General features: G+C 39.7%; 2 protein-coding genes across 6 annotated transcripts in view; one reads left to right on the forward strand and one right to left on the reverse strand.

The window, feature by feature from the left end:
• The first annotated feature begins 271 nt into the window (after window positions 1-271).
• Window positions 272-9,057, forward strand: LOC121912408 (gonadotropin-releasing hormone II receptor-like). Of its 5 annotated transcripts, none has more exons than XM_042434535.1 (5): window positions 272-663; window positions 1,407-1,501; window positions 2,703-3,243; window positions 5,891-6,092; window positions 8,421-9,057. In XM_042434535.1, exons 3-5 carry the CDS (start codon window positions 2,704-2,706, stop codon window positions 8,834-8,836), a joined length of 1,158 nt encoding a protein of 385 aa, XP_042290469.1. In that variant the 5' UTR covers window positions 272-663; window positions 1,407-1,501; window position 2,703; the 3' UTR covers window positions 8,837-9,057. The 5 variants fall into 5 exon arrangements, with proteins under 5 accessions (XP_042290469.1, XP_042290465.1, XP_042290466.1 ...); XM_042434532.1 differs by lacking the exon at window positions 272-663 and adding an exon at window positions 1,156-1,247; XM_042434534.1 differs by lacking the exon at window positions 272-663 and adding an exon at window positions 1,175-1,308.
• Window positions 9,058-14,612: 5,555 nt separating this feature from the next.
• Window positions 14,613-25,752, reverse strand: part of si:ch211-57n23.4 (immunoglobulin superfamily DCC subclass member 3) — a 31,847-nt gene continuing 20,707 nt past the window's right edge. Inside the window, exons 7-14 of the mRNA XM_042435742.1 lie at window positions 24,138-24,303; window positions 22,503-22,753; window positions 22,216-22,380; window positions 20,354-20,542; window positions 18,266-18,379; window positions 17,308-17,434; window positions 16,984-17,098; window positions 14,613-15,041 (exon numbers count right to left, since the gene is read on the reverse strand). Of these exons, the coding sequence (XP_042291676.1) occupies window positions 14,964-15,041; window positions 16,984-17,098; window positions 17,308-17,434; window positions 18,266-18,379; window positions 20,354-20,542; window positions 22,216-22,380; window positions 22,503-22,753; window positions 24,138-24,303 (1,205 nt within the window). The 3' untranslated portion in view covers window positions 14,613-14,963. The remainder of the gene's footprint in view (window positions 15,042-16,983; window positions 17,099-17,307; window positions 17,435-18,265; window positions 18,380-20,353; window positions 20,543-22,215; window positions 22,381-22,502; window positions 22,754-24,137; window positions 24,304-25,752) is intronic.

The raw sequence follows: 25,752 nt of genomic DNA on the forward strand, positions 1-25,752 counted from the left end.
TTCTGATAGAATTGAAAAGACACATTTCAGATATGTATTTATTTTACAGTTATATATTATTGATCTTTTACACTGAATCATTAAAGAGGCTCACTATAATTACAAGACCAGACAGAGTCATAATCAGAACCAACTAAGGTGTAAAAGCAGGCAGGTAAAGAATGAACTGCTGGAGTTACAGTTGTGATGTTTAGATGACACTGCAGATGTATTTGATTGACAGGCTGATTCTCGCAGAGCAGATCTTTCATTCAGCTCTTCTCTCCTCAGCTCTGCACAAAGAGCCCACACATGTACTGGAAATTTCCCAGGATGTCTTTCTGTCACAAAGGTGGCTACCGCTGCGACACCCTGCACGTCACCCACCTTAATTAACCAATCGGCGTTGATCTTTGCGGCTCCTTGTTCACGCTGAATATATTCACTGTAGAAGGCAGGGCTTGCGTCTGTAGGCGGGCGGATGGATGCAATTAAGCAACAGCAACAAATTGATCAGATTGGATCATTGGTTTATCGGAAAGTAAAAAGTGTGCAGGTGAAACAGCCGGAGGACAGAGAGCAGGCAAGGTGATGCTTCAGCACGCTGGACAGCTCCGCTCTGTAACAGGATTCCTGCAGGTTTCTTCAGCTCACTGTCAGTAGAAAGATAAGAATCGTTTCCAGGTAAGAATACTGCAGCTTGTGTCTCAGTCGTTTCCAGTACTAAAGTGTGGGAATAGATATGGTTTAGTGTGTTTAAGTGAGAATCAGTGTGTGCATGTGTAGGCTATATTGGGAGAGGGATGAGAACGTGTCGCACCCCATGTCGAAGTAATGCAGTCCAAAACATGGAACTGAAAATAAGGAAAGACTGAAAGAAAGAGCAGAATGCATGAAGTCAGACCGTCATTCTAAAGAAAAGAGAAGATTTCTCTAACAGTTATTTGGCTTTATTGCAGAAAAAACGTGTGTTTGTGTTTGTATGTGTCTGTATGTGTGTGTGTGTATGTGTCATATTGGGATATCTGTATGTTTGAATGGGTTTGCTGAAGACAGAACCAATGCTTGTACGGAGTTGTTTGGTGCAGGAGCACACACAGAGCCCCGGCGGTGCGCCAGCAGAGGGCGCGCCTGCACCGCCTCTCGCTGCAGGCTTAAAGGATCAAACCACTGTTTTCTGTATGTGGTAGCCCATCACACATTGCGTATACTCGTCACCACTGCCGACTACTCAGAGAAGCATATGCTCTTGTGTTCTACTTTTTTCAGTGAGTTTTTGAAGCAGACGTTAGTGTTTATTCATTTAACTACAGTCTAACAATCAGCACGGTAATTTATAACAGTGAACATCAGAGCCTGTTCTTTATATGGGGATAACCGATTTGAATATTGATGATATGACACAAGCCTTTTTCTGTTCTTTAAAGCTAATTCAAGGTTGATCTGGATCTGTTGTCATAGCAACAAGTGCTTAAGCGCAAACCTGCTGTTCACAGCTGCATCATGACCATGACTTGTCAAGGTGAATCCCATCCATGAAGTCATTTTCAGATACAAATGAATCCTTTCTGTACAATCTTCAATAGCGAAATGTTGTTAAATGTATAATTTCACACAGGACTGTTTGTGGACATGTTGGTACCTCTACTGACTCCACTGAGGGGACTGATCTTTTTATCGCCAAATAATTTAATACACATTTAGATTTTTCCAGTTTTCTTCTGGCCCGTGTCATGTCATCAACAACACATATCGTCATTTAGTGGCTTTACATGCATACCAGCGTTCCTGTCATCAGTGTTATTATGCCTTCATCATATTCAGAATATGATATGAAAAGAAGAAACCTGCTTGTTATCTCTGTATGACCAATACTATGCAGGTTTCTGATCATCTGTGCAGAAGTGTTTTGAGCGTCTCTCTGACTTTCACTTTTAGATGGATATTGATTATTTTTTTTCTCACATTCTACAACTTGCAGTGTTCACAAGCCAACACACAGATCTGCATTAAAATTGGTTAAATGAATTTAGATCTTTTACAGCTGATAGAGAGCATTCACATGGTTACCTGTAATATTTTGTATAGTGTCCTGCTGTATTGATTCATAGTGAGAGGACACCAATGTGGATGTAGAATTATAAAGCGTTGTGTAGATCATCGTTTATCATGATATCTTTTGTTTAACTAATTACATGACTCGAGTTACAAACACACCTGCGTCACACACATGCACAGTATCCCCATTTGGATAACCTGGTTATTCATATTTATGTATGGATGATTCATACTCAGAGGTATGAGCAAATAAACTGTGACAGTTTCAATTCCTTTGCAATCAATTTATCACTGGCAGTGAGTGCCTGCAGGGTTATAGCGCAGTTTGAATGGTGCATTTATTTAACAGTGAAATGCAATAATTTGCCTAAAAACATTTAAAGTTGTAGAGATCATCAAGGTCTTTTGGTGTAATGATCAGACTTTAATTTTCACAGTAAAAAGTTCAAAAAGTTGTAAAATAAAATCAGTTCTCTTAGAAAAGGGATCAGTTGAAATTTAGTTTGGGACATAATGAGCAGAACAGATACATTTAACATATCTTACTATAACGTCTTACACAGTGACTGTGTATTTGTCTGTCAAATCAAACCATTTGAAGAGGGGATTGTAATCTACACTTTGCTGTGGTCAGTATCAGATTCTTGTTCTTCTGTGTCTCTCAGGATGACAGGAAACTTGTCTCTGTGGGTTTCCACACCTGCATATCCTCCACAGAATGGCTGCGTCTTCTCTCTACTGAACTCTTCTGCTCCACCGTCTCCTCCGCCCTGGGAGGCTCCATCCTTCACTGTAGCCGCCCGCTGCCGTGTAGCTGCCACCCTAGTGCTGTTTGTTTTTGCAGCCGTCAGCAACCTGTCAGTCCTGGTCAGTGTGTGCTGGGGACGGGGTTATCGCCTGGCAGCACACCTGCGCCCGCTCATTGCCAGCTTGGCATCAGCTGATCTGGTGATGACGTTTGTGGTGATGCCACTGGATGCCATTTGGAACATTACAGTGCAGTGGTATGCTGGGGACATCATGTGTAAACTGCTTTGCTTCCTTAAGCTCTTTGCCATGCACTCAGCAGCATTCATACTGGTGGTGGTGAGCCTGGACCGCTATCGTGCCATCCTTCACCCTCTGGATTCACTGGATGCTGGCCTCAGGAACAAACGCATGCTGCTGGTGGCCTGGACTCTGAGTCTGCTGCTGGCATCTCCACAGGTACAGTAGCTTCTAGGTTACACACTGAGCTTCAGGTTATGGTCTTTATCATTTTCACCAACTGGTGCTGAGCCTGAGTGCACATGCTCAACACAAGACCTTCAGTTAGACCTACATTTCTTCATTGGACATGCTTTTTTTCACCTGCTAATGTGGAAATGTTAGTGAAATGTAAGTATGGTGTTCCACAGAAACCTATCAGCATTGCCCTGAAGGTGTGCAACAGCTGAAAGAGTTTCAGCTTGCAGCTTGCAGTCAATCAGCCAACCTCAAAATATTAAATAATGTCATGTAACAGCAGATTTGTTGCAAACAACAAAACTGGACATGACACACATTGTGTATTCTCGAAACGTATCACGGTCCTGCATTGCTATCTTACAGAACGTACACATTTCAGTCACTGAGCAGCTCATAAAACGTATCATAGGTGAATGTTGAAAATACATAAAGCGCAAACCAACACCAGGCAGATGCAAAATAACACAAAACAACAAATTACTCCAAACGAGAAATGCTCATTACAGTCAACACAAACCGTATAAGATCAAATATGGCACAGGATTTGTCTTCCTTGCTCACTGACTGGAGTTCTGTCACTGCTGGCTAGAAGACAGAACAATTAAAATCTCCTTTATATAGCTTCTGCCAAACTGGGAGTTGGAGTTCTGGGAGACAGAGATATATAGAATGAAGGTCCTGGATCAGAGCAATAAAATAACCTTACTGCCATGCAGTAAAAGGTCTTCAAATGTATTTTTGCTTGTAATTACAGCTTTTAAGGTAACAGTAAAGTTGCATGAAACTCAACAATTCAAGGAACTGAAAGGATATGATTTGGTCATGATTTAATAAGAGACTTATCTCGCTGACTAAAGTTTTTCATGATAGTTCTGTAGGTAGTGGAACACTGCTGAGGTTTTTACAGTATCTGTATAGTATGAAGAGGTTTTGACTGCAGTGACCACACAATAAGAATTGTATGGTTAGTGCACATTAATATTTGTAGCCCAAATCTATGTTTTATCTGTAGTTTCTGGACAGATGAAATGCATCTGCAGAGGTATTACAGTTTAATCAGAGGGGTCTGGATGTTGATACTCTTCTTTGTGAGTCGGTAGCATTTCTGGGCAGGTTACTGATCCTCTTAAGTTGGACATTCTTTACCACAGGGGTGTATCCCAGCATGCAATTGGTGAGAGGCGGGGTATTTTACACCTTGGATGTCCAACTTGACAGACACACTCTCACATAGAGGCAGTTTAAGAATTTCCAGTTCACCTAACTGTATGTCTTTGGAGTGTGTGAGTAAAATGAATCACCTGGAGAAAAAACACATGCAGACTCCACACAAAGTGAAACCAGTGAATTTAAACCCAGTATAACCAGTATACTGTATCAGTACAACACTGCTCAGTACTTTACCTATCTCACATGACAGACAGGAAGCCCAGCACACACATTGGTGTGGTTTCTTTCATTCTCCTACCAACGTTATTTTATTTTTCTGATTCATAAATCCCATGAAAAAACTAAATCCAATAATGTGTTTAGTCCTGACTTCCCCACCCTGTCTGTGTCTCTCAGCTCCAATCAGTTCCTACTGAAGATGTGAATCTTTAAAATGGTTCACAAATATATAGTGACATTTTTAAAAAGTCTCATTAACTTCCTAAAACATCTGGTCACTGTAGTTTTTAACAAATGTTACTGAAACAGAAGGAAATAGTGGGGACTATTTTCAGCAGTGGTGCTCTAGTGATTTGGTGCTCTATTGAGGATGGAGTGGGTGGGATTGAGTCAAAATAAATTACAGTGTGTGTGTTCATAGTGATGAAGGAACATATCACCCACTGCAACAGTGTTGCTCACTGATGTGTTTTTAATAGTTTTTGAACGACAATGGAGCTCTATGGCACAGAGGAAGACAATGTATCAGGGTTTGGATACACACACAATACCTTTAAGTAGAATCAGTTAATTGATGGTATGGGTCTGCATATGTGATTTGATGACAAGACATACAGATGACATACAAGATGACAAAAATACAGGATATCACCACACTTGCCCTTTAACAACTCTGTAGTAGCAATTATTAGAATGGGGATTATAGGGTTTTGTCCTGGGGCCCGTCAGTGATGAGCTGTGAGGTCAGAGACACTCTTCACACTACTGCTGTATCAAATCTCTATTACTGTACATGTGGTCTTCTTGCTAATGTCTTGTTAACTTAACATGGAATTCACTCACAGCACTGCCACTGACAGCCATTTAATGCATAGTAGTTGAGCTCATGTATTATCACTGTTGTAAATTCATACACCAAGTTATTAAACAACCAGTGCAGCCACAGCATCATGCAGACACGAGCCTGGTTAACACGCTAACAGCCTACTTTAGCTTCATTAGTTTTTGACTCTTGTTCCAGTAACAAGTGATTGCCCTGATGTTACATTTCTGGTACTGTATAATTCAGACACTGAGGTGCATTAAACGACTTTAATGCACAACATGGAGTCAAAGAACCGGCTACGTCATGCGGTTCTTTGTGTCATTTGTTTAATATAAACAAATATCAAGTTTGTTTGTGTTTTTCTGTGACTGCATGATATTCATCCTTCATCTTAACACTCTTCATCCTCAGCTGTTCATCTTTCGGGCCATTAAAGCTGATGGAGTGGACTTCACTCAGTGTGTGACCCATGGAAGTTTCCAGCATCGCTGGCAGGAGACGGCATACAACATGTTTCACTTTGTGACGCTGTATGTCTTCCCCCTGCTTGTCATGACTTTCTGCTATACTCGCATCCTCACCAAGATCAATGGGCAGATGCACAAGAGCAAAGGTGTGTGACTTTTAAACAATGTGACCTCTGGAGGGAATCAACAATCTGGAGAAGGACATTTGAACCCTTTTCACCTTACACCACTCAGAACTGCTGATGGTTTACAGGATTAGTCCAGCTTGTTACAACTTGGGTCTTTTGTACTTCCGTCTTGTTAATAACATTGTACACATCATCAGTTTACAGAACCACATTTACCCTGCAGACAGTTTTCCTGTTTAGGAATTGACAGTAACTATTGACAATGAAGATCAATAACAGAGACACAGAAACTCAGGATGTATTGAAGTCTTCAAATAGTGTCAAATAAATAATGACTGACTTCATACACTGAAGTAATGTTACTATAAATTGAAAGTTTAACTTTCTCTTATATTCTGAGGTGTTGTCTCTCAAGCAGGGTATTTAGAGATTAAAGGCGTGATCACATTATTACTGTACTGTAACCAACCTGCTAACATGCTAGCAAGCTGAGAACATGCTAGTACGAGCCAACTCAGGCACAATATCTCTTCAGTTTAGCTGGCTTACGAACACTGTGTTTGATTCTCCAGCTCCTCATTCTTTCAAAGGTCAGCACTGTCAAGACAGTTTGCTTATGGTCAATGGCACAAATTCATATAAATTCACCAAATTCAAACTTAACTTGAAATATTTGTGCAGATTTACTTCATCACTCGTGCCTGCCAGTGGGTCCAGCACCAGTGGTGCATTCGTAAAAGAGTACTCAACTGATTAAGCATTGCACTACTATTACATTTCTTTCAGACAGTTTTTTTTGAAAGGTTTTGACATTTATGCAGCAGAGCCAGAAATATAATCTTTCTTCCTTGTCAAAACCAGCATACATACATTATCCACAATACAACTTAACTGCAGATAGTTTAGTTGGAGATTTGGGAGTGTTATGCTAGGAATGGAGCACCATGGACAGTGTTTGTGACAGCTCAAATAAAGTGGTTTTGATAATCTACAACAAATTGTTGGCCGGGTTCCATCCTGTCTGATCTTTTGACTGCTTGTCAGATTCTTTTTAGTGTTGTCATTGTGTTCCCAGATTTTGGCAATTACTTTGGTGACCATAATGTATAACTTATAGAAATGATGGACAAAACTAATATAAGATCCAAGGGGGTATAAACTGGAATTATCCTTTAAATCTCTGTAAGTGGCTTCACACTATACCTCCCTCCGGCTGTAAGGGGTATTTAAAATAGTATTTGAACTGTGTTTGAGTCATTGGGGGAAAGTTGGGTGGCAGCCAGTTATTTAGTGAATTTGTCATTGCTAAACTTGAAGTGTGACCGTGGGCTTATGCTGTTGATTTTGAAACAATTGTGTAAAGTGTGTTCCAGTGCACTGGCCCAGACAAGCTATTGAACATCTCTCATGAATGAACAGGTTTAGTGTTTTGTATGTGATATTCCAGCAAACATACAAAACATAAGCAAAGAGTTTCATGAGATAAAAACAATGGCTACGTTCACATTACAGGCCTTAATGCACAATTCTGATTTTGTTGTCAGCACCAATCTTTTTGCGTTGATGGTTCACATTCATGTTTATAAGTGACATGTATCCTACCCCGGTGTGAACACCTTTGAGGTCTGAAACTGCCACACATTCACAGATTTAACTGAAATGTGAACCGCATGTGTTCAAGAACAACAACAATAATGTCAAGTCATAAGCATACAGGACATGGCTATGCTAGCATTCGGTTACAATAAGTTTCATCCAGTTTGGCTTGAATAGAAACTTCTCCATAAATGTTCAACAATTGTAAAACTTCCTCATCTCTCTGTTGATTCACTGTTGTTGCTCCCCTTGTTTTTACCAGACTGTGAGGTGCAGGCACTGAATGATGATGACAGGCAATATGTGTGTGTGCAGAGAAGTGAGATGTTAAAAAAAACACATGAAGTCTGTCCTGACAGCGGTCACATAGCCAGAGATCAGATATGAATCAGACCTAAGATCACATATGCAAGTGACCCAGATCTGAAAAATGGCCCAGATGAAAAAAATCTGATTTGGCTTGTTAAGACATCTGTGAAAAAATCTGATCTGAGGCAAAAAAATTGGATTTGGGCCATTTCAGCATGTAATATGAACATAGCCTTAAATACTAGCATTAAAACTACTATGTGCAGAATTCGAAACTGTCCAATTTTGTGCCCCCAGTGAAAAGACACCAAAACTCCCACACCCTAAACTAGATAATCCCCATCTCAACAAGAAGTGATGGTGATGATTAACCATTTACTTACATTTAAGAAATGTATGATTTCCTTTATATGAGCTTTTGTCCATGTTGTGTTTCTGCAGATGGTGAGCACTGCCTGAGACGTAGTGGAACAGATATGATACCCAAAGCACGGATGAAGACCCTCAAGATGACCATTGTGATTGTTAGCTCCTTTGTCATCTGCTGGACACCCTACTACCTCCTAGGGATCTGGTACTGGTTCCAACCAGCCATGATCCAGAACACCCCAGAATATGTGCACCACATACTCTTTGTCTTTGGCAACCTGAACACATGCTGCGACCCAGTCATCTACGGCTTCTACACACCTTCTTTCCGAGCTGACCTCACTGATGTGGTGGCGTGCTGCTGTGGTCGCCAAACCAGCAACGCCTCGCCTCGCTCTGTTGATCGTCTGTCAGGTCGGAGTGCAGGGGCTGCGGGGGAGATGGAGTCTGATCTGAGCTCAAACCAGCACAGTGGGAACCCAGGATAGACAGCGGATGATCTGACTCTTGTTACCATACACCCAATGTCCTTAACACAGGTGTTTGATGCTCAAGGGAATCTATGAGTACAACTTGACTTTGGCTTTTCTTGCCCTTTAGAACTACAGTTTTCCCAAAGGTTGATGCTCAGAAACATTCTGAACACAGCAAAACAAAAAGAAAATACAAGCAGAGGGCAGGGTCTCTGCAGATACAGACACTGCTACAGTTCTAGTGGGTCATAAGTGATGATTGAGAAGGACTACTTTTGTATGAGTCTATACGTTATTTTTTAGGAAAATCCTACTCATTCTGCCTTTAAACATCTTGCAGGCATGAAGTCCAGAGCTTGGGAAGAGTGAATTCTTTTGAACAATAGACAGAGCCAGGCTAGCTGTTTCCCCCTGCTTCCAGTCTTTATGCTGAGCTAGGCTAATTGCATACTGACTCCTGACAATGAAACTGATATCCATCTGAACATCTCACTGTCAGAAAGACAACGAGTAAGAGTATTTCACAACAAGTTGAACTATCCCTCTAAGGTTTTGTATTTACCTGTCACCTCCAAGAGAAGACAAACATTGCAAACTGGATAATTACTATTTCCTTGCATGATTGTGAAAATCTCTTATAAACAGTAGTTTGTATTGTAAAGAGCTTTTCTTGGAAAAGTAAGTCATTAGTCACTTGGCCAGTATTAAACTAAATATAGATTCTAATAGTCTGCCAAAAATAACCTGTTGTTATGTATGCATATATATGATCATCCTATGTGCAATTTATATGTAATTTATATGTAATAATATACTGAATGTGACTGTACCAAAATGATTATTCTCGAAGTGCAAGCAGGTGTGATGTAAAGTATCAGAATGTCATATATGCTCAATAAAAGTCTGCTGGACAATATCTCTGACAACTGTGAAGGAATTTCAGTCCTGTCTTTTACAACATTTAGAGGTTTTAACACATGTAGGTGTGGTATTGATTAGTCCATTCATGTTCACTGCCCTGTATGGTGATGTGACTCTCAGATGATGTGTGAATGAAAGACCACTGATTTTGGACTTGGGTGCCTGCAGCTTGGTTTGTCTCCAAAATCAATCCTGATGTTGATGAGCTGCCTGAATTTATGAAATATTTAGTTTTATTTGGTGTTATGTGATGTGTTTAACTTACATGATATTGGCCTTCTAAACCAGTAAGAGCAGCCTGCTTCCATAGAGAGGCTGTACACTTTTTAACTTAATGTGTGCCAAAACAATATTAACTCAAAGGTTCACTTACTAGCCTTTTCAGCCATTTCGTTCACCTGCATTTTAGGGACTTCATCAGTGAACAGAGTTGGCCCCGGTGGACTACATGTTGAACGTCTGTACATTAAAGTGGTGTTAGTGCACAGCTCTAGCACTTGGATGATCTGATCAGTCTGTGTCTGTGCACTGAGGTACACGTAGACAGGCTATCACAGGGTTAATCTGTTCAATGCTAAAAAAAAATAAAACAGAGAAACATTAATTAAACAAAATGTCTTTATTTGGTTTTAGGCATACTGGAATGTGATCAGGGAAGGAGAGAAAGCAGAGTACAGTCCAGACATTCAGATAGAGCAGACACACAGAGACCAAGCTGTTTAATGCTGCTATCACGGCTAGCAGATACTTTTATCATTTTGTCATATGAGCTCCACAGTTTCTATGGCAAAGTGCTGGTGTTGTCTTGTAAGTACCTTCATAACTTTAAGAAAAAAGTAGCTCTCAGGCTAATTAAATAAATAAATAAATAACATTAAAGGTTCAGTTCAAACAAATCACAAAAAACCTGTGGTAGTACAAAAGTGCAGGTAATACTGCCAAAGTAGAAAGTACAACTGCTGCTGAGTTTTTCAAATAGTTTTTGAATGCTTTACAGCAAGAATATGTAACTTTTGCTGGATGGTAGTGGTAAATGCTAGAACATATTGTGACAGCAGCAAGTAGAGAAGACTCATAAAGTCAGCAAAATACGTGATATACATAAAATAGGAGTGATGTCAGTTACAGCAATATCTATATATAGTTTGCTTCCATTAGCTAGCATTAGCTACCAAAAGCCACTGGTCACACCAAACCAAGTAAGACTGTTGTAGCAAAAGTGTAATGAATTCAATAAGAATGTGCTTTATTTCTTATTAAGTGATTTGTAATGGCAAAAAATATATAATTTCTACTTTCAAAAGTTACACAGTCTTGCTTTAAGCAACAGGAATTCCATTACCTTCCACTGCATTGGGTTGGTGACAGAAGTCTTAGGAGTGAAGATTACAACACCATTGCGAATGAGTTTTTTGTGATTTATGTGAACTGACATCATTTAAAATAGTTTTTGTGTGAATGTGCTACATAACGTGTAAAACAAATGTACTGTGAAACCCTTGAAAGTCACAGCTTGGTCTCTGTTTCCAGCTGCAGTCTTTTACCTTCAAACCTTCTCATTTTGGCCAAAGACCAAGGAGAGGACCTCAGTCACAACAGGTTAAAGCTTTAAATTTTCAGTTGGCTACAATACACCAGTGGGAGGCTTAGAGAACAGAGAAGCACTTATAATCATTAAAGCATTTTTTTCTTGTTGGTACTAGCAGCCAGTTTCTACTTAACTACAATTTTTTTCTTTTTTGTAGTTCTTTTTCTACTACTTGCTGGCTCTTTAGGGCAGAACATGAGTTTGGCCTCGAAAGCCTTAAATTTACAATCTCTGGAAAACTCACATCACTTGCTCAAAGACCATCATAAAGTAATCCTAACAAAATTTTCATTTCACCCTCACACATGAAAAAAATAATTTGAAATTATCATAATTCATGTTATCAGATCTAGTAATAATAATAACAATAATAAACATTCCAAAAAAAGCAAACATTTGTTTTGGCAACTTTTCCTTTTCAGCAGGAAGAACAAAAGACTCAAATGAAAAGAGGCAGAGAAATGAAACGTTCCAAACAGAAGCAACAAATGCTTTCCATTTTAAAACCTAGTTTAACCACTACACACTTCACACTAACACATTGACTTTTTAGGTCTTCCATATCAAAAACATTTTTTGGTATCATGTTGGTTTAACAGCTTTCAGTTGTGTAAGAAAGGGGGCGAGGCAAAAAGCCCACATCTTATATACTGCTCTGCTTTGAGTAAACCTTTAACACTCATAAAGGGTTAAGACAAACCCTGAGGACAGTAACAGCTTGAGGCAACACACACTTTTGGTCCATAATATATGAGTTTCTTCAGTCATGTAATATGAGGTTTAAACCCTGGTTATTTTCATGTTTTCAGCGGAGAGAAAACCCATTTAAAGTCCATCTGAAATCACATTCCGATTTGCAGTCAAAAATCATGTCAAAGTGAATTTTTAATTAATTGTTATTAAAGTATGATTAGGTAGGCCAGGGTAGGTGTTTGATTGACAGCTATGCTGGCTGGGGCATCCAGACAAAACACTTGCGCTGGTAACACTAACTTATAAGCTAAGGGCAGAAAATGCTTTGTTAGCAGCGGTGTTAAAGAATAATGACCACACCATTTAGGGTATTATCTGAGTAACGTTGTCATTTGCAGGTGTGTTTCTAAGGTTTTCTCTGTGCTGCAGCTCACTAGCTAATTAGTTAGCTGTGTAGTCTGCAAACTGTTAGCACTGTACCTTTCCTCCGGTACATGTGTCCAAGCTGGTAGATAAGAAGGAGACATGAGGAAAAAAAGCAAATGTGGGATGTTATTCAAAGTCTGTAGCTCTTTTGTGGTGTTGAGTTTTCTGGCTGTTTGTATATATGGACCTCAAGTGAAATAATTAGATTGGTTACATGCAAAGAAGTTCTCACTCTGCATACATAGAGAACCAACAGCAAGCAACCGCCCCGTCATGAAACCAAATAAATCAAACATAGCTAACTCAGTTTTGGGTATGGGATCTATGATGAACATAGCAGATCTTGATTAAATATGCATTTTTCAGGTGGACTTTAAATTTGCGTCATGTTCATTGGGTCGGTTGTGTATAAAAAACTTGGCTCAAGATTTACCTCTTAAATCTAACTTTGTGGCTCCTTCTCAAAGCTGCTGCCCTCAAGGTTCACCTGCTATCAGCCATTCACACACATGTATATTATCACGCTCACACGCATTTGGTTACATATTTCTTCTAAATATTTGGCAAGAATTCAACTACTTTAAAAAAGAAAGCAAGTATTCCATATAGTATTGAAATAAAAAGTCTTTCAAAATATCTGACATTTTCATTTGGTCACTCTTTAAAAGTTAAATGTTAGAATCAACAAAATAAACAGTCCCATGTTGAAGGGGTGCACCTGGAATGACTTCCAAAATTAAGGACATGAAAGATACTTTTTAAAAAATGGTAATGAAATCATGAGCAAAAATGTTTTTGGCTTGGGTTCAGTTAAAGCACTTTACATATAGGTGACCCCTTTCAAACAGGAAAAATCCAAAACTGTGAGCAAATCTAGTCTCTCTTAGAAATAAAATTTTTAAAGGAAAATAAAGAAACCCATCAAAATGTTTACATCTTTGGGTATCATTCAGCTTGGTTTTCATAGAAGAACTTTTTGGATAGGCTGACACGGTGAAATACAAGCCTTGTCCGTGCATTCAGGCAAGTATCACCTTAAATCTTCTTAAGCCGCCAACTCAGTGTCGTTGAGGTCCCAGGGAGACCAATTTGGCATCTGGAGAGTTAACTCAGCAGCATGGCCTAAAACAGTATTTTTTTTGGCTTGTCATCAGTATGCCATCAGGTGTGTGCAGATCAAACATGCATCCTGTTAGCTTGTTTTCTCTGAAGGACTTCATAGAAAAAATAGAATGCATGGCTTAAAATGTTCACAAAGCACTCTTTGAGGTCCATATTTTCCATGAGGTACATCCTTTGCACAAATATGTCTTTGGAGATGGACACTTGTGGGTACATGAAAGCCATGGATATCCACATAATGGAGCAACAATAATGAAGGAGGAAAGACTACATGGCCCTCTTGATATCCTCTGATGTCATATCAGAAAAATGCAACATTTCCAGCAAAACTGGATATGTTGATGGAAACAAAAGGTGACCTGACTTGAACAGGAGGTTGTTCAGGCTCATGTTGATCTCTGGTACAGTAAGGCTTTGGCTTGTGGAGATGATGTCATGCTCTGCCACAGCTATGCTCTCCATGGTAGTCATCCCAGTGAACACTCTCTGGACTGGCCTGGGTGGCGGCTGGCACGGTACACTGGCATTGGCACTGGTTGAGGAAGTAGTTGCTGAAGGGAAAGGGTTTCAGTTTTTTGGTTGAGGTAGGCTAGCACAAGCAGCATCATCAGGCTAACATTGGCCTCAACTATGGCTCAGACATTCTTATCAGACTGAGGTAGCTTTTCTTTGGAGGTGTGCAGCTTATGTGTGAGGAAGAGGGTAGTAAAGAAGGGAGAGTTTACATGGTTCTTCTAAATGGCTCGTACGGTGATAGACAATCATTTCTAATCAGACTCACCTCTGTAAGGCATTCGCAAAGGCCGCTATGTTTCTTCCCTTTCTTATTGCAGAGGAACTGAAGGCAAAGTCAAGAGTTTTGTCACAACAGACTAATTGGCATGTCCCCATAAGGTGAAAATATTTGGCTTCATTTGGGGTTTTTAAGAGTGCACATCTTCACATGTCAGCTTACCAGGGGAGATCTGAGAAATAGAATATTTTGGTTATGGAACAGACTCCCACTGGAAAAGTGACATGAATGTTTGTGGTGTACACAGGACAGAATATAACAGGACAATATCTGGAGTGACAATGCTTTCTGAAGGCTTTTTCTACATGCACATGTGCACATGCACAGGCATTAAAGGCAATAAGCTTTGGTTTGAGGTAGGGATAGAGGATGAGGATGGGGTGGCAAAGGACCAGGATGTTTCCTAGCTCTATAAACATTCTGTCACAGTTTTACTAGTTCAGTTTATAAGCAGCAGGTTTTTGGCGAGACTAAACCTATGGCTGACCCCTATCAAAGGGCACGAACAGTGCTCCTTGATAGGGGGCTTGAGTTTCCTGTGAGTAGCAGACTGCTGGTGGGAAGGATAGGGATATGGATGGGGATATTATTGACCAGTGCTAGCCAGTGCCCGTGCCAGGCAAACCTGACGAGTGCTGCTCGATGATGACCTGGCACTGCGCTGGACAGACCACCTGCTGACAGGAAGAATCACAAGAGCAAGAGAGGAAGGACAAGGAATTAGATATTATTCAAGTATGGAAATATGTATGACATGTACAACCAGTGATTTCAACTAATCCTGATAGTGGAGGCCATATGTCAAAAACCTTAGTACCGAGCAAGGTACTCCTGGCAGTTTCCCCTGGCTGTCCACTGCATCACTATGAGACCACTGAGTCATTGTACTATTGAGCTGTGAAGTCTAGTTTGACTTACTGTTAAGTCTGTTTTTCTGGTAGCTCCATTTGAGAACAAAGATAGATCGCACTGAACAACCATCTATGTATGGTTTTGACTGTCAGTCAAAATTCAGCTACCTAAGGCTGTTGCTCATCTCAGAGGACCCTAGATCCTGCTCTAACAATTTCTTATCATGACTAACCAATGATGGTGTCTTAAAACCTTTCATAGACATAGTGATACAGCAAAATCTATGATTCTTACCATAAGTACTTTTGGACTCTTTGTTGGGTAACAATAAGAGGTGATTATTGGGGTATCAATCAAAGAATAATCTTGTGAAAATCTAAATCTGATATCAAACTTCTTCAGGGCTGATAGAGTAAGAGGCTCTTACCCAGGTATTGATTTTAAACTGCGTGGTTTAGGTAAAATATATCATTGTGTCATCTCACAGATAGATGAATTTCAACATCAAATTTCATCCAATACTTCAGGGTCGCTACTTGCTAACAAATAAAATGATAGATGAGTGTAATCCTAAATATTGGCAGCTGCTACTCTTGAAGGTGAACGTCTTACACGTGACAGATGCAGTGGCATCAGCTCTAAACATCACTGACTGCAGTGCTAGATGGACTTGCTTTGATCAAATATACAAGAACAACACCTAAAACTGTAAGGAAAGGGACTGACTACTACAGGTGATGGCCAGTTCATACACTCCTGCAGATGAACAAATTTGAGTTTTAGTCCTAAATATCATATTACAAAAGCATATCAAAGGGTAGAGCCAAAGGTGGCTACACTGATATTTAAAGCTGCTGTGTGAAGACCAGGTTGGTCTTTGCTATAGAGCTAACAGGGACAGCATCTCTGAACTATAGGCTGAGGCCCAGTACAGTTATCTGTTTAAGCTAGTTATCCCAGTTTATCTTCCACTTCCAAACCAGTTACTATCCTACAACTATCTGGTAAGCTTATTAGCTATTAGCAAGCCTGCTGACCTGTGATGAATGCATGGCATTGTCACTACATACAGTATGTGCTGATGCCAGTGGGGTTTGGTAGTTAGTCTGACTCAGCAGATCTTTGATTTAGATGGTCTGGATGATATTCACCAAAATAAACCTTCCACTGGTCAAAAAATGCATTCCTTTTTTCCCCACTTTCTCTTTTGGTAAAGACAACTTCTGGCTGTCCCACCACACTAATGATTAAAAATATAAATTGTGCATAAGTCTATTAACCATCATGCAAAAATGTCTGATTCAATCATGAAATGTTATGAGATGTTGTAATAAATTGCTGGATAACATTATGTAGCACTATTAATATATAAGGTACACCTTATATATTGCATCACAATGAACTTTACTAATAGTGTAATAGTTCTTTCCTTCCTTCCTTCTTAGACTCTCGCCCCCAATTGCCCCCTACACTACTGTGTAAAACTACTCTGTGGCTGTGGCATATTGTTTTATTGATACATGTGTTTTGCCTAATCGAGCATGCTGCAGTGTAACGAAAGAGATTTGACACTAGAGCAAGACCTGTAAAATACAGTGTAAGTACCACTTTTAGTCATAGAAACAGTTGACTTTGTGATTGTTTAACTCACTCATCAATTAAGTTAATTGTCAGGTCCATCTACAGCGTACTTGTTTTATTGACTAGAATACTTTGTTCTGAAATGAAACTCTACTTAATAAATTAAGTCAAACAAGCTGTGACTACCTGAGGCATTGACTCCACTCTGGGGCGATTTGCTGCATCTTTAGGGATACCATTGTGCCCTGTGTTGTCCCTCGGTACAGACCAGCTGTCCTGAGTCCCTTTACTGCAAAACAAACTGCAAACAGGTTCCAGCAATGAGTACATATCCTGCAGAACTTTATATTAGCATTACTGAAGATCAGTCCTATTAATTAATGAACAAGTCATGTCCACGTGTCTATATCAATAAACATGACACATAATCCATTGTATTATAATTTAAGAAGAATCAGTGATAGTGTATAACATACAAGTAAAAAGGATGTTCAGTGTATTGGCCCTTACCTGCGACGGTATCCAAACATGAGGAAGAGAACACAGAAGATGATGCAGGCGGTGCCAATATGAATGCCAATAACAATGCTGCCCAGAGAGGCCTCTCCATCCCTGCACTGACACAGACTGTTCCCTCCTGCAAACAAGTTTCCAGTATTTTACATATTGCTGATACCATAATCTTAAGGTTTTGACCTAGTTTTGTTTCATTGAAATTTGCAATGCAGTGGAGGTTTTCCTGCAGCCGTTTCAGTGTGATAGAGGAGGAGTTTATGTGGAATTTTGCTCTGGTGCAATATGAAAAAAGTACAATCTACTTCTATTCCAAATTTCTTAATAAGGAGGCGCCCACAAAATATGACAACAGTCAGCTATTTCTTGTTTACCACGCTGCCTCCAGCAATGGTTCTGTCCCTGAGAGCCTCTACATATAAACTTTTACTTTGGAGTCACACAATATCAGATTATGTTCTTCCAACAGAACTCTCACTTTAACCTTGAGTGGGTGGTCTTCACTCTGATTTACCAAGATATTATGACAATCTTCCTCATTATGTCCACGTCAGATTCTCTCTCCCACTTTTTGAGTTTTGTATTCTATTAAATAATCAAGACACTGGATATTTGTTGTCTCTTATATTGTATGCATCTATGAATATGTTGACCAAATTAAGTTTTCTATCATCCAATTGTTGAATTTCTTAAAGTAGTCTCTGACCCAGACATATTAGAATGAATCATTGTTTCAATGAGTATGTATTGTAAACTGTAGTGGTCTGTTCTTTTAACTTACTCATATTAAAGCATATTAAAGGTGTGTATGTTGTGAACAAACATAGAGTATACAGGAAATATGGCATTACATATTTGTCTTTACTTGTATTTTGTACTTTTGCACAAGCTTCACACATCTACTCAGAGGAGCAGCTGAAAGCTGTTCAAAGACACAGTCTGTGATCATACTCACCAGTGGTTTGTGCACTCGTGCCTTCCTCTGCCAGTGACACCAGTCTCTTGGAGCACTCGCTCTCCCCGTTTCCATTGTAGGCCACCAGCTTGACTTCATACACTGCACCTTGTTCTAAAACAGAGAGCCCCATACAGTGTCACACAAGAGTTTGATGTCAAACACAATAAACTGAGGCGGCGTCTTTGAAATGGAATATGTGTCTTAACTTCTCCTTACTCCTTCCTGCTGAGGATGTGTGTTCTTTACAGGCAAAATTACACTCAAGTATCCATTCTTACAACACCTTCATATTGGCTATTTTATTGGCGGTGCAGGGGGCATAATTGCATACCCTGAAGATCAGAGGGGAAATTAGATTAACTGGAATAAAGACAATTATCAAATCATCTACAGTTTACATGTTATCATTTCACAGCTTAATAACCAATGGGACAATCCAACAAAATCTAAATGTGTCTGAGCTTTACACCATTATATATCTTGGTCTTATTCCCTGCACTACAGCTACTTCTCCTCATTTATGCTGCTAGTGATGATGTTTCATGCTGTGACTTCAAGTGACTCAATCAGAAAGTGTCATCAACAAATTCAATCATTCATTCCAGCATGGCTTTCTTTGTTTTTCATCATTTTCTTGGTGCTCCACATTCAACTGCAATTACACCTAATGCTCTTAGATGACGAACTGATGAGCTAATTGTCATGCAACACATTGCTGCATCAAACATGATTATCATTGACAGCACTTCTGCTGTGAAAATCAATGTGTGTTCAGTGACAGTGACGGCTGCTATTAGAGATGCTTTAGGTGCAAAGGTTGACAGACAATGGACAGACACAGGCTCATTACTCTGTCAATAACTTCATAGTCGTTCAGCCTTTATTCATACTGCAGTTTAGAGAGACAGATATTAAGTCATGGTTAGCTGTCTCATAAGACATAAGTAAAAGTGACAATAGTTTTTAATTTTCCAGGTCTGTAATTTCCTAATAATTTTTCCGGCAAGCAGTGTCATTTGGCATTAATTATATGGAAAATAGAGACAGTTCAATTGAGTTTCTAAGCAGTTGTTGTTGCCTAGCTGCATTTCACATTTTTACATATTCAGCTGACCTACTGATAAAAAAGGTTATTAAGGTTAAACTAGAAATTCATCTGAAGCATACCAACTTAACACTCCCATAATCAGCATTACATTACATCAAGTAACATTAATCATTCCAGTGATTTACAGTTACACTTTACAGTTTCTCTCTAGGAAATGACAGGAAACTGTGGGACCTGGAAAGGAAGCATTACCATAATAGCTATATCTATTAAAAGCTAAATCTATTAAATCAAACTGGGAGAAGCTCTATGTAGGAGTGGAAAAAGGGGTGGGGTAGTTATTGGACACCACATAGTGATGTAAGTGATGTCTGTAGAGCCCAGATTTTGTTGTACTTCTGTTGTACGGAAGTTGTACATTTGGTCTTTAAGAGAGGTGTTCATTCCTCCTTTGAAATATAATCAAATAATAGGTGACAGCACAGCATAGCTGATGTCCTGTATTCCAGTTCAATAACATTGTATTCTGGGTGACCGAGATAAATGTGTTGTTATGGTTACAGATATTGAGCCTGCAGGTGTCACTGTGTAAACAAACCTGGGGGAGAGACAGGTTCTGCTGTCCAGAAATGAGGTAAAGGAATGAGTGACATGGTGGTGGTATGGTGTGGAAGTATTTATAGCGTAGTCTATGTATAACTTTTTCATCAGCAGTCCCTGTACTCTGTTCATGCTGACCTGCTGCATATTTCATACTGATTAATGTGGGAATATATGCTGGTGCAACCATGACACACACAATGAACAGCCAGAGTCATGATAAAACATGACAAGATATATTTTTTTATACCAGATTCAAGTCAGTGTTAGGGGGATGGTTAGGATTAGAGTGTGTCAACCCAACAGCGGAGGCAATATCTGTATGCAGCCTAACAGAAAGCACTGTCTGAGAGAAAAGACTGAGGACAAAATCTTTCATTCAAGCACACACACACACACACACACACACACACATACACACACACACACAGACTCACCCAGATGAGAGATGGTGTGGGCGTTGATGTGACATGGCAGCTGGATGGGCCCCTGGAAGTCACTGTGGGGGACCCTGCGGTAGGACAGCCTGAAGCCCTCAGCCTTGCCAGCCTTGCTAGGGAGCTCCCACAGGACCTGCACAGCGCTAGAGTTCACCACCTTGGTGAAGAAGGTGGGAGGGGTCGGAACTGGACGGATAGAACACACAGAGAAAGAGAGTGATGAAAGATGAGCTGATAGATTAGAGAGGACAAAAAAGTAAAATAAACTGCTCTCTGAGGAGACAATAAGAAGAGCAGGTTCGGTTGAAAAATGTGACAATTGAAGCAGCTGACAGGAAGTGGACTCAGCACTGAAAAGAAAAAGACACAACAACTAAAGAAAATTATAAAGACTAATAAAACATGGGAAGCTATTAAAGGATGGACTTCATAAAAAAGCAATTCAATTTTACAAATGAGTCAAGTAACAGGTGTCATTCATAATTCCTAAACCACATATCCTATATACAAGCAAAGGGTCAAAATGTTTTTACACCTTTTAAGCAGCCATCCCTCTTTATGAAAACTTTGTAAAGTAAATGATGACATTAAATATGTAGAAATGATGACAGAATTGTAATTGGGCAAAATGAGGGGAGGAAAAGGAACATTTGATGAATGAGAAACCTATTTAACGAACACAAGGGAGACATAAAGGTGTGAATATGCAACCAGCACAATCAAATTGTGCATGTTGTTAGAGAAGGCATATATGGCAAAAGATGTGCATATTTTAAGGATATGTTCCAATGTTTTTCAAGTCTATCTTAAAACAACAATTACATGCTATTTGTATGTTAAAACAGTTATAGATCGCTGTAATCATTCCTGCTGTCTGCACTGATCATGAAGTGATTCCTTCAGTCTGTAAAAGTCTGTAACTTTTTCAAGATCCTCACTTGATTTGTGTAACTCTGTAAATCTGAAACCTCACAACTCTGTCAGTGTGCATACAGTACCAGTCAAAAGTTTGGAAACACATTCTCATTTAAGTGGATGGGAAGGTGTGTCCATACTTTAGAAGAGTAAGTCAGTTTCATTTTATTTTTTATATAAATTATGATAGGATACAATGTGAGGACTGTATACTATCCTTTGTATCTTGTACATATCAAACATATCTTTGCAGTGGTACACACTGAAGGAATCCTTTCCATTCTCCTCATCTCTCACAGTTGCTCTAACTAGAGGAAACACTGGCTGTATGACTCTGTTTCTCCATTATGGTCAAACACATTATTCTCTACTCTACTATGTAATTTGGAATTGCTGTCCTTTAATAGTTTTGGATGGATATTTCAATCAATAACTCCTAATTCCTCAGCTGTCTGTGAACCTGTGATGAAACCTAATTTCAATTTTACAACAGATACCTAATTTCTGAATCGTGCATAAATCTTTATCGTCCCGCAATTTATCAAAAGAATTATGCATAACTGCTTTCTTAGATGCTTAGATGGTGAAGCACCCTCAATTTTTATCTTCAACCTTTAATGCTCATGTGTTCTACCCGTGTGTTAATATGCCAGATGCTAATCTATGTGCTATACAACTAAATCAGGACTGTCAAGCATCTTAAAGTAATTTATGTCTTTCTTATATTTAGCTTAATTTTTCTCCAGGGGGTCAACATGTCTAATACAAATCTTTTCACTTTCTCACATTTTTGACCCTACTGTTAAAAACAAATACTTCCACTGCTCTTCTGTTGTTTTTAGGATGATAAGCATCCATTCCTTGTGATAATCAGGAGACAGAGCAGAGGTGAACTCCCTGCAGTCTGATCTGCTGCATGCCTCATCAGTGTTTCATGTTCTTACCGCCCCCTAGTGTTGTTGCCACCACAGTTTGGGACTGTTGGCTGGCTCCCAGAGGAGAGTAGGCCTTCAGGTAGAGGGAGTAAGTGGTGGCTGGCTCCAGGTTGGTCACATCGTGCTGGAATGTGCCTTTACTGATGGCTTCCTGCAGCTCCAGACTGTCTGGCTCTGAAACACACACAAAGGCAAGTTTGATTTAGTTATTACTCTGACTAGATATTTTTTAGTATGAAGTACAGAAAGTGTCTCTACAGAAGTCTACCTGTGTGTGTTGGCGTGCTGACACTCACCTCCTATCTTGCGGATGTGCAGGACATAGCCGATGATGCTTTCAGTGACGTTGGCGGGTGGCTGGTTCCATGTGATCTGCAGGGCGATGGTGGACAGGCTGCTGGCTTTGAGGCCCTGGGGGGCGCTGGGCAGGTCTTTAGCCTGAGCCACGGCCAGACGGGCGCTGGCCTGGTTGGTCCCAGCACTGTTTTCAGCAATGCACTGGTAGATGGCTTCATCCTCGGAGCTGATACGGGTCAGAGCCAGAGTACTGCACAGACAACACAATGGGATTATTTCTCTGCCAGCCACATACTGCCAGACTCTACAGTACTGAGACTGCAAGGAAAAACAAGCAGTAAATGCTACAGTAGAAATAATGTTCGCACTTCTATATCTACTTTTAGTACTGAAAACCTCAGCTGCTCTACTGCTACAGTTACTACTACCACTAGTACTACTGCAGGACTACTCCAGTACCACTACTACTTCTAAAACAGCTACAGAATACTCATAAAACAACATCTTTGACACTGTAAAAAAACACACTAACACAATAACACTGATACTAATACTAATACAACAGCATCACTAATAATAAAACCTCTACTTATGCTTGTTACAGGTCTGTTTAATCACACAGGCAGTCTTCCCGTAGGAGGACTGATTGTTTTTGGGGCTCTCTGCAAAGAACTCAGCTTCATCATCAAAAGATGTGGTTACAATGAATGTTGGAAATATTTGAAACTGTAACACAGTCATTGCAGCTATATAATTGGGATACGAGGTAATTAAAATATCATTACAAATATTTCATCATTCATAATATAGGCACAATTTACTACCACACACTGATCATCAGTCTCTAACAGGCTGCAACTCCACACTCTCTGTGCAGTGCTGCCACCATGTGGTACAACTGTATAATGCATGGCTGAAAAAGGCTCTTTGTGCGTAAGGGTTGACTTGCACAGATTGGGCATTTCATAGAAAGCCAAAGCCTCCATCTGAGAATACTGCAACTCTTTTAGAGGAAACCCTCTAATTTGTGGATTTTTAAATCCTCCTCAGATGTCTGAGACCTATGTGACACACAGGTCTGTCTTTCCTTTTGTTTGTTATGTGTTTGCCAAATGCATGTGTTTCTCTTCTCTTGCTTGGTATTTGCTGCCTGTGTCTGTGGCTCTTCTCTCTATTTTCAAAGATTTAAATATAACTGACATCTAGATTTTTCCTATTTTCAGTGTTACAGACATCACATAATTCAAGACAGCACCAGACCACACTATTATTGCTGGCTCTGATCCTGGGTTGCTAAAATATTGAACTTCAGTCAATATGCATTCCTCACATGTTTGTAATGTCCTTTTACGCTTGAACTAGACCTTCTTGAGGACTGTTTTCTAAGAGTTCAGTAGTATTATGTTATTCAGAATACTGAGAACTGAAATGACTTCTATCTATCTTATCACAGTAACTGACACAAAGGCATCATACAGAATTAATCATGTTGAGTCAGACAGTATTTAAATACTTAATTATGTATTTTAAAGATCATTCCATTTGTGTGACTGTCCACATTCTAAGTGTTGGGTTAAAAATAGAGAAATTAAAGTCCTTCATCAGTTTCCAGTAAAGACACTGCCATCACCTACCTGTTGTTATTGGTCAGTTTAACATTGTGTCCGGGCATCAGGACCTTGCCATTCTTCAGCCAGATGAGGTGAGGATCAGGGACACCTTGAGCCACACAGGTGAACACAGCACTGCCTCCTGCTGGTTTAGAGACAGACTGCGGCCACTGCAGGAACTCAGGAGGAGCTGAGGAAGAACACAAACAGAGAGATGAGGACTTTAACATCTAACATGAGACAAAACACAAGTATAAAGTGTTCATAGATACTCCATTGACTGCAGATGGTGTTGTTGGATACTGATTCACATTTTGCAATTCCTGGAGCTGATTCTAGAAACTTACTGCTTGTGTGGCTTGTGAATCATAATTCTAAAAATGATAAATAATCATTTAATAGCTTGTGTTCCCCATGAACCCTTCTGTATGGACTCAAATAAATGATATACAATAAATGAAATAAAAACATTGCTGCAATGGGAAGATGCTGTGTCAGGAGCTTTTCAACTTGAAAAGGATAAAAACCCTCAAAAATACTCAGCAGTGTTTTTCTTCAATAAAGAAAATAGTACAACTGTTATATGTAAAACTCTTTCTTTGAAAACATTATGTACCATCAATAAACATAATAATTTATTTGGGTTTTTGCTGGTTTTATTATTAGTTCTGTCAGTGCTTGCACTTGTCATCGGTCTCTCTTCAAAGCCCAGAGGATAGCCAGGTCCCTCTACAGCACACACACACACATACACCCACACAGCCTGCCAACCCCAGCCTGCCTCAGCTGTCCCAGGACAGATGCTGGGTTGACTGCTCCTCCTGACACCCACTTCAATATTAGTGACACAATGGACATGCATATATATTCTGGGATATAGGCAGTGCTCCTTAAGCCCTACAGCCCCTCCCCACTTCAGCCCTAGCTCAGCATCTCATTGATCTGTTGACCTCAACATCCACTGTGACCCTACACCCCCAACCATCCCCCTATAAGCTGAGGGGGATGTGTCAACAAGATGACCATTTCAATGAGGACACATTCATCACTGCAGCCAGATTTTTTTTCCTTTTTGTTTTGCTCAGACCACTTTGAGTAGGAGCAGTGATAATAGCAGCCTGCAGGTGTGTGGTTGTGGCGTTACACTGTCAGCAGGAAATGTGGATGTGACAAGGCATAAGAGTGGTGATGTCAATTTGGGGTGTCAGGAAACAGATTTAGTCTGTGCAAACTATAGCAGTGTTTTTTTTTAATATCACTTAAAGGACTAATCCCTGTGCTTTTGCATGTTACAGCCCATTTACTGCATATGTTTGAGATTTTTCCATGTGTTTATCCTGCATTAATTAGCAATTCTTTACTTTTCATTTCACCATAGGATGAAAATCTGCTTACAAAAACATTACATGCGTTAGTTACTTAGATGTGGACATGGACTGGTGTGATACAGACATCTCAGGGAGATACAAACACAGACTTTGTTCATGTCTGTAACTCCCAGTTTAAAAGGTTAGTTCCACCTATGAGAACTACAGTAACTGGTAACACAGCATGAGACAGAGAGTGTTGTTATGGCTACCTGTAGTTTAATACCTTGTCACAACTAGTGAGTTGTCCCTGTATGGGATTTTACTGAAAA

This window comes from Thunnus maccoyii, chromosome 15 (genome assembly GCF_910596095.1).
Source record: "Thunnus maccoyii chromosome 15, fThuMac1.1, whole genome shotgun sequence".
In the NCBI taxonomy this organism is placed as follows: Eukaryota; Metazoa; Chordata; class Actinopteri; order Scombriformes; family Scombridae; genus Thunnus; species Thunnus maccoyii.

Bases quoted from the DNA above. Each gene is read 5' to 3' on its own strand.
- LOC121912408 (XM_042434535.1), top strand. From the start codon at position 2,704: ATGACAGGAAACTTGTCTCTGTGGGTTTCCACACCTGCATATCCTCCA. The intron at 3,244-5,890 runs GTACAGTAGCTT...CTTCATCCTCAG, and splicing joins TGCTGCTGGCATCTCCACAG to CTGTTCATCTTTCGGGCCAT. The intron at 6,093-8,420 runs GTGTGTGACTTT...GTGTTTCTGCAG, and splicing joins GCAGATGCACAAGAGCAAAG to ATGGTGAGCACTGCCTGAGA.